General features: G+C 46.1%; 1 protein-coding gene across 1 annotated transcript; it reads left to right on the forward strand.

Moving 5' to 3' along the window:
- The first annotated feature begins 54 nt into the window (after positions 1-54).
- On the forward strand, positions 55-7,887 carry DTX3L (deltex E3 ubiquitin ligase 3L). The gene is made up of 5 exons (XM_041002846.1): positions 55-297; positions 2,984-3,195; positions 3,702-5,222; positions 5,954-6,171; positions 6,921-7,887. The coding sequence occupies exons 1-5, from the start codon at positions 114-116 to the stop codon at positions 7,009-7,011; spliced, it is 2,226 nt and encodes a 741-aa protein (XP_040858780.1). The 5' UTR covers positions 55-113; the 3' UTR covers positions 7,012-7,887.
- Positions 7,888-9,112: the final 1,225 nt, after the last annotated feature.

Consider the following 9,112-nt stretch of genomic DNA (forward strand, 5'->3'; position numbering starts at 1 on the left):
AAGCGAAACTGAAACTTAATTCCGGGGTCGGCAGGGCGGAACGGAACGCGCTCTAGTCTCCTGCTGCTCAGACTCGGTCCCGAGCCCCGCGCACCGGCCACGCGCCCACCGCCATGGCCTCCCGCCTCAGCCCGCCTTCCCCGCTCCTCGTGCGGGTATCCGAACTCCTGCCGCACATGCGCATGAAGTTGGAACTCTACTTCCAGAGTCGACAGTCTGGCGGCGGGGAGTGCACCGTTCGAGCAGTTGGCCTGGAGGTCCCGGACACTTTCCAAGTGAATTTCTTAGAAAGGGCAGGTGAGTGGTGGGTAACAGGTGCAGGCCTGCCTGGGCCCTCACAGCTCTTGCCAGGCGCGCAGGGAGGGGTGCAGGCACCCAGCTCAGCGGGCTTCAGGGCAGATTCAGGGTAAGTTGTTCTACGGTGCAGGTTGTGAGCTCAGGACCCGGGCTCCTGCCGCTGGAGTCCTGACAGCATTTGATGCTTTTGTCCCTGCTCTTCCCAACTGACTCATGCAAGTGGAAAAATAAACTTAAAAGAGAAGTTTCAATTACTTCTAAACCCCAATTCGGGTTTCTTGCATCTGTTTGGTTTTCATAATACATATTTTCCCATGAGCTTTTTGAGTTTTCTTATCTTTTCCTGCCATTAGACACCTGTTGAATACACTGCCCTTCCTCTGATTTTTAACTGTTGCAAAAGCAGTGTTGTTCACTGCAGGAAAGACAGAGAAGGAGGAAAACCATCAAAGAGAAACAGAATGAGCATTTCAGGATATTTCCAACGAGATTTTTAGGTTTGTTTGTTTGTTTTTGAAAGATCTGTTTATTTAATTGAATGTCAGAGATACAGAGAAGACCTTTCATCCTCTGGTTCCTGACAGAAGGCTGCAAGGGCAGGGCTTGGGGCTGGCCAAAGTCCAGAGTCAGGAGACTCCACCTGGTCTCAAACCTTCATGCACAGGTCCAAGCACTTGGACCGTCCTCCACCCTTTCCTAGGCATGTTGGCTGGGAGCTGTGTGGAGGTGGAGCCGCCAGGACACCCACCAGTGCTCATATGGGGTGCCACATTGCAGGCAGTGGCTTTACCTGCCAAACCACAATGCTGCCTTCCTCCAAGTTTGTTCTGTATCAGCAAACATCTGCATTTACACAATTCTGAACCCCTGATTTGGATTCTGAGGTTATTTTTTTTCCACTTAAATGTGTGATAGGTGTTGTTCCACATCATCAAAATACAGATAGTCTTAGAAATATGACGTTAAGGCAAGGTTGATATACATTAAGTGTTCATTTTTGGAGCCCAGCAGTGTGGCATTGTTGGGTAAGCCACGGTGTACAATGTTGGCATTCCGTGTGGGCTCCTGTCTGAATCCAGGCTGCTCCACTTCTGATCCACTTCCCTGCTAATGCACTTGGAAAAGCAGTGGAGCATGACACAAGTGCTTCCCCCCCAACACACACACACACACACACACACACACACACACACACACACATCTGGAGCAAGCTTCGAACCCAGGCCTCAGCCTGGCACTGGCCCAGCCTTTGCAGCCATTTGAGGGATGAGCCAGTGGATGGAGGGCCTCTCTCTCTCTCTAATTCTACCATTCTGCCTTTATAGACATCAAATGCATCCTGTTTTTTTATAAGTTTTTTTTTTTTAAAGAACTCAAAGCCTTTTTTAAAAGACTTTCAGTTTCTGTTCACTTCCCGCGTCCCTAACACCCCCTGGCCAGCCCATTTCTGGATGCTGGAAGCAGCTTAAGGAGAAGGGACTGAGTGGGGAGTGAAGAAGAATGAGAGCATCACTGTCAGGCCCTGCACATCTCTGCATTCTGCACCTGTGGCTTCTATTCCTGGGAAACATCCAAGGAAAAAAGTTGGTTCTGTGCTGAACATGTGTATGTTCGCTGTCCTGCAGCGATGGCTTGGTGCACAGAGCTTAAGGTTAACATGCTAATGACATGCATGGAACCTCCAGCTGATATCAATAGCTGAAGTTTATTAATGGCATCAGAATTTTATGGATTGGGGTCACATAGGATAAGAGAGGAGGTATGGAGCTGATCTACAGAACCTGTCAATTGTTTCTATACCCTTGTTAGGAACTCTTTTGTTTCATATATTCCATCAAGTTTTCTCATTCACATTCTATCCGCTAAGTTGCTCTTGTAAATAATATCCATTTAGTTATACGAATGGTACCCACTCAGTTGTTCCCATACAAATGATATTCAATCAGTTACACAAATTGTATTCATCCAGTTGTTCTCATACAAATGTTATCCAACAATTGTAATCATGTGTTCATTGAACTTCTAGGGTCACAATCTCCTTCTACAATGTGTAGACATTTTTCTTGCCTTTATTCATGAAACAATCCCACATTAGAGCTATTTACATAGCGTACACACTGTGATCCTACTTTCTTTTTTTTTAATAGCTTTTTTTAAAAAAAGATTTATTTACTTTTATTACAAAGTCAGATATACAGAGAGGAGGAGAGATAGAGAGGAAGATCTTCCGTCCAATGATTCACAGCACAAGTGAGTGCAACGACCAGTGCTGTGCCGATCTGGAGCCAGGAACCAGGAACCACCTCCAGGTCTCCCACACAGGTACAGGAACCCAAAGCATTAGGCCAACCTCAGCTGCTTTCCCAGACCACAAGCAGGGAGCTGGATGGAAAGTGGAGCTGCCAGGATTAGAACCGGCACCCATATGGGATCCTGGCGTGTTCAAGGCGAGGACTTTAGCTGCTAGGCATGGCGCCGGACCCTGTGATCCTACTTTTTAAGTGGTATAAAGTATACCACAGGTTGTGTAGTGAACAGTATTCAAATCCTGCACCATTTTATACAAGGCGTGTGCATTATGGATTTTAGGGTCTCAGAGTGGCCCTGAAATGAGCCCATTGTGACTTCCCATGTGTGACCGTGTTAAATCTCACCTGTTTGTGTGTGTTTACTGTCCCCACTGAAGCTAAGGAGGGAGCATTAGCCAAAAGGGAGCACCAGATTACGGTTGACAACAAAACTGTGACGATTTTCCTGGAAGCCAGTAAGACCCCAGGAGAAGGAGGCAGAGGGGCCTCAAATTCTCCATTGACAGAGTCGCAGGACGAAGCATGGCTGGCAGAGAAGCATCCACAGGAAGATCCTGCGCACAGTACCAGAGGTGCCCATGTGTCAAACGTGAGTAGCAAAGACATGGCTGGCCATGCTCTTGCCACTTGTCTTCATCACAATGCCAAGACAGCCACCTGTGCATGGGGACTTGCTACATGGTGGGCACTAATTAGGCACTGGGACACAGAGGGTGGGCTCAAAGTGCAGACTCCCTGGTGTCATGTGGGTAACATAGGGGATAGGAAGCTCTACAGAAAGACAATGCGAGAGTGACAGGTGCTCAGAGGAAGATGGCGTTTTGCCTAGGAGTCACAGGGAAGAGGAACGTGGAGGAGGCTCTGCTCCTGACCAAAAGTCAGAAATGCCTCCTGTGCAGAGGTGACTCTGGATGGTTTGGAGCCAGGGCTGTGTGATCTGATTTGTGCAGTTGTAAAGGGTCCCTGTGAGCCATGTGTGGAAAACCACCCTTAGGAAAGGGGCTTGAGTGGAAGGACAGAGTCCAGTGGGGAGGGAGTTGCCACAGGCCAGGGAGAAGATGGTAACAGCTAGGACTGTTCCTTCTACCATTTCAGATCTTTCTTGATGTGATGGCTGATCTGAACTGTAACCTCTTCTCCAAAGAGCAGAGAGCACGCATAGCTACGCTATTCCCCAATGTCAAAATAATGCAGGGTCCAGAAGGAATTGTGAAAGTGTGCGGTGACTTCCAAGAGATAGAAAAGATACATCACTTCTTGAGTGAGCAGTTGCTGCAAAGCAAGCCATCTCCTCCAACAACGAAGAGGAAGTCCCATGAGGAGCAGGACTGTGGCAGCCATCTGGCTGCTTCCAAACTACACACCAGGTCTGGAGAAAGACACAACCATTACGAAATCCCCTTGCCTTTCTTTGAATACTTCAATTATGTCTGTCCCCATAAAATAGACTGGATAAAGAAAACATTTGGTGTAGACATCAGAACTGTACCAAGTTCTCCAAATAAGGTCTATTTAGACTTTGTTGCCAGTCCATCAGGTGACTTGGAAGGGGCTCGTGAGTTCTATGCCAGTGAATTCCAGAAGATCACAGAATCTCTGACCCAAGAGCATATCTCTTTAGCTGACAACACACAGGCAAATAAAATGAAACAGAAATTGAGTAGTCAGTTTACAAAACTCCTTATAAAAGAGGATGGAAGACACTTAACTCTCCTTGGGACCCAGGGAGACATTGCAGAAGCCAAACAAAAGATCAGTGACAGAAATGTCAAGACATCTGTGAAAATATTGACTTCCAGTGGCATGGCAGATGGAATTGAGGTAGACATTAATTGCTATCAGCTTTTAAAGAATGAATTACTCCATGATTGTTCAGAGATAGAGAGAAAGTACCATACTACCTTGAGGATGTCGTGGAAAGATCAGAAAATCCGCTTTCTCTTTAAGCCTAAGGATAAGGATGTGGATCTCTCTGCGCATGCAAATGAAAGTTTCATTGATGCCTTGCAGCGTGCCTCAAGCCAGCTGATGACAGAAGTTCTTTCCCTGACACCTTTGGACAAAGACAAGAAGCCCTTATTGGGCACAGAGTTCACTGATGACTTCAAGAGAAAGCATCCACATGTGCATGTTGTGCTAAATCAAGGGTTGATCACTTTGACTGGGTTGCCAGTTAACCTTGCTGCAGCAAAGCAGTATGTCTTGCAGAGATTAGGAGTGTCTCCAATGGCCAGTGAGAAAGTGCATGAGGATCACAAAACACACATGGGAATTCGTAGTCATCCCTCGGACGCAACGTCCCCTCCACTAAGGGACGCTGGGAGTTCTGAGGCCTCAGGAATGGACAAGAAGGAAAAGGACCTCTGTGTCATCTGCTTGGAGCCCATCAGAGACAAACACGTGCTGTCCAAGTGCAAGCATGCATTCTGCGTCCCATGTATCAGCCAAGCCATGGCCAGTAGGCCGGTCTGTCCCGTGTGTCAGACTTCCTACGGGATCCAGAAAGGGAATCAACCAGAAGGAACCATGACCCACTCTGTAGCAGATTCCTCACTTCCGGGTTATTCCTGTGGCACCATTGTGATTACCTACTACTTCAAAGCAGGCATACAAACAGTAAGTGTCTCTGACAGCCAGCGTTGCTCTGCACTGTGCTAGCATCTCCAGGACAGAAGAAATTGTCCTCCATCTAGTTGACCATGGATTTCCCAAGGAGTTATCCCAGTCAAACATCAGAGAATACGATAGTGATCAAAGTTGCAGTGATTGCTCATCACTTTAGATGCTGTTTGTGTCTATCTGCTTTTCTATGTTTCAATGATTTAGTATTCGTATGAAAGGTAAAACAATACAGAGAGAGAAATCTTTAATTGACTGGTTATTCCCAAGTGCCTTCAACAGCCAGGGCTGGGCCAGACTGAGGCCAGGAGGGCAGAGTGCAATGCACACCTCCCCTTGGGGGTCAGGGATCCAGTGTGTTGTGCCATCACCTGCTTCCTCCCATGGGGACAGGAAGCTGCGACTGGAAATAGAACCAGAACTTGAGCCCGGGCCTGCTCATAGGCGAGGCCTGATATCATTGGAATTTTAGCCACTGACCCAAACCCTGCCACGCTATTTCTTAATGCAGAGAAATGTTAGGATGGTGGAGAGGGCTGGAGAGGCAGGAAGAAATATATTCCAGCATACATGTGAGAAAGAAACAAAGTGTAAAATTTGGGAATACGAGCAAAGCAAACATTTTTCTTCCTTCTGATTTGTTCTGCTTACAAATTAAAACATTTGTACATATAGTAAAATTTAGAAAAGGGAGTGTTTTTGTCTAACATTTTCTTGTCTTCAAACAGGTAGAGCACCCAAACCCAGGAAAGCCGTATCCTGGAACACAGCGAGTTGCCTACCTACCTAATAATAAGGAGGGAAGAGAGGTGTTGGAGCTGCTCCAAGTGGCCTTCAAACAAAAGCTGATTTTCACAGTGGGCTTCTCCCGGGTATCAGGCAAATCAGATGTCATTACCTGGAATGACATTCACCACAAAACATCCCAGACAGGAGGACCAGAAAAGTAAGAGCCTGTTTGTATGCAATGGTTGCTAAACAGGGTTTACAAGTTGTGAAATGCAGCAATTTGAGGATATGGCTACAAGGAGATCTTACAGAGAGTGTGTTGGGTACCATAGACTATTCTGAGAAATGCTAATCTGAGTTGATCATCTCAAAGACAGCAAGATTGGTACCCTACCGTTCTACCTGCCAGCCATTGAATAGTCTGCTGCTCTCAAATTTCGAATCAAAGGGCAGAGAGTTTCAGAATCCAGTGTGAATGGTGTTTGAGATGATGTAATTTGGGGCTTCATGTCTGAAGCATGGAGGCTACAAATGCTTTTTGCTTTGCTTTCTCTCAAGGTCACCTTTCTTTATCCTCTTTTCCCCATTAATCCACAGAGAATGTGACCCAGTTGGTCAATGACACTCGTAGAGAGAGTCTTAGGATATTTCAGATCCTTATCAAAACTGAAATAAGCGTAAGGCCTTTTCAGATTCCTAATTTTGAATGTTTTACTAGCAAGTGATTACAAACACCCCTCTCCCACAAATAGTTAAACTGAAGAAAAGGAAGAGGCCAGCTAAGAGGCAGATGCTGGTCAGCTGATTAGGCTCATTGAACCACTGAATGGCCCATATCTGTATACCAGGAGTGACACACATAGACGCCCACCTTCAGGATGTAACTGAATGTTTGCAGCATGGACCTGCTGGGCAGATGCTAAAGACCTGTTCATGATACAACTAAAGCACACTTTCCTTCTGCAGGTATGGCTACCCCGATCCTCATTACCTGAAGCGTGTCAAGGAGGAGCTGAAAGCAAAAGGAATTACCTCACCTGATGGAAGGACGGCTTAGACCCGAGTTTCCAAAAGGCAACATTCTCAGAGATTGAGTTAGTGCTGATATGATCATTCTGTAGAAGCATCTGACATCTTTCATCTCAACAAGTGGTTCATGCCAGGATAAGACACTGCTGCTCTGTCATTTCTGGTGGGTAATTTTTTAAGGAAGACACAAGTCCCACTGAGCGGTGTGAGCTGACTGCAGCAAGGTTATGTCTTCCTTGTACGATTGTTGGCATTGGGGGACTCCAATCACATGTGTTCTTCATTTGGGTGTTAACTCTCCTTTGGTACTGTTCTTGCTGCCAGCTCTGGGGTGCTCCATCAGCTTTTCTCAATCTCTGCCAGTGGAAGTGGAATCCTAGTGTAACCAGAAAACAAGCAAAAAAACAAAAAGTGGCTTTGAGAAGTTGAAGATCCACTTTCTCTTCCTCCCTTGCAAGGAAAGTGGCCAGGAGCAGAGATTGGAGGTGTGGAAGAGAGGGGAGTTTGATAATAATGGAGTAAGATGATCCAGAATGACAAAGCCTGGTATACATTTGGTGCCTATTACCTGTTCAGCCTGATTCAAGCTGCTGGTAACCCAGCAGGGAGAGAGCCACTCCCTGAGCCTTTGGCAGGACAGGAGTCCTCAGTGCTGACTTGGCAGTGAGTTTCTTACTCTGCCCTGCTTTGACGTCTAAACTCTAACCGGGCCACTAGCTTGGGACTTGCTGCCTTGCTGCTTCTAACCTGCCTTGCTGGGCACACTCACCCTGTGACAGTAATGCTACGCGCTTCTGCACACTTTCTCTCCCCCTTGTGGAGACTGTTGTACTTGCAAGTGTAGGATTTTCTAGTTTAAACAATGTTTTAGATTCTATCATGTATCATTTAAAATGCTGTTAATCCCCACTAGGGCAGTTTTGTCTTTTTACAGAATCCTTCTGATTTGTGTTTTATCCCCGAAAAGCTTTCTCATATTCTCTCTGAACAAAGAAAAAGCAAGAATTGCACCTACTACAAGGAATGTATGATGTGTCAGATCTTTCTTTTAAATGGTTTTCAAGTTAGAAGGTAACTATAGAAAAAAAAAAAAAAGACGCCCCAACTAGGCTGCAGCTCTAACTGGTTTGCATGAAGACCGAGTATGAAGTGGGTAGAATAGAGCTGGACTACAACACCCATTGGTTTACGAGGAAGACGGGGCTGCAAACTGAACGGACCCAGCAATCGCAACGACCAGCATATGCATAAGCTGATTGGTGTGACGGACGGTGTTGGAGTCTGTACTAGCAAACTCACGCAAGAATCAGATCTGGGATCAACTCAGATGAAGTTTCTTTGGATATCTCTCCAACTGAACTGCTGATCTTGGAACCCCTACCATCAAGAGACTGTCAGCCAGTGGACTCTGAATAGGTTTCATTGCGGTTGGGACGGTGAGATTGGCAGCAATCCAGCACTGATGAACTATCAAAACTGCTTGGAGCGCGCCTTATGTTGGGGATCGGGGATGGGTGGGAAGTTTGGTGGGGCTTTTCCCTTTACTACTCCCCATAACCCCAGATACAGGGAAAAATGATTGTATTAGTGTGGAAACAATGATATTACCCACTTTCACCCTGTAGCCCTTAACCCTTTGTACCCTAATCAACTAAGATTATTAAAATAAATTAATGAAAGAAAAAAAAGAAAGAAAAAAAAGATGTATTTGTCTCCAAAAATGGTGAACAAGTTATCTTGTTCTAAATATATGCAGGTACACACCCACACATACACACAGGTGCTCTCTCTCATATCCAAGTCTTTGTTGTTGTTGTGTATTAATGGGTAATGTTGATGGGAGACTTAAACTTTGCCCCTGTTCTAAGAGCTCTAGTTCTCTGTGAGTGATAGGATACATGGTCTCATTGGATGCACCAAGGACACAGTTACTGAAGAAGAGCTGAGATCTAAGCCAGGCTGGCGGGCTGCTGCCTCCTCGGCAGGACGCCCTGAGCAGGGGCAGCCCCAGCAGCTCCTCCCGACCTGGGCTTCCAGCCACATGGGTTTCTGCAGGTTTCAAAACAAACTTCCTGCAACAAGGTCGTATTAGAAGAACTTAACACACCCAAAATATTTTCTGTCACCCA

This window comes from Ochotona curzoniae, unplaced genomic scaffold (assembly GCF_017591425.1).
Source record: "Ochotona curzoniae isolate NIBS_2020 unplaced genomic scaffold, NIBS_Ocur_1.0 scaffold_2587, whole genome shotgun sequence".
NCBI lineage: Eukaryota > Metazoa > Chordata > Mammalia > Lagomorpha > Ochotonidae > Ochotona > Ochotona curzoniae.

Bases quoted from the DNA above. Each gene is read 5' to 3' on its own strand.
- DTX3L (XM_041002846.1), top strand. From the start codon at position 114: ATGGCCTCCCGCCTCAGCCCGCCTTCCCCGCTCCTCGTGCGGGTATCC. The intron at 3,196-3,701 runs GTGAGTAGCAAA...CTACCATTTCAG, and splicing joins GAGGTGCCCATGTGTCAAAC to ATCTTTCTTGATGTGATGGC. The intron at 5,223-5,953 runs GTAAGTGTCTCT...GTCTTCAAACAG, and splicing joins TCAAAGCAGGCATACAAACA to GTAGAGCACCCAAACCCAGG.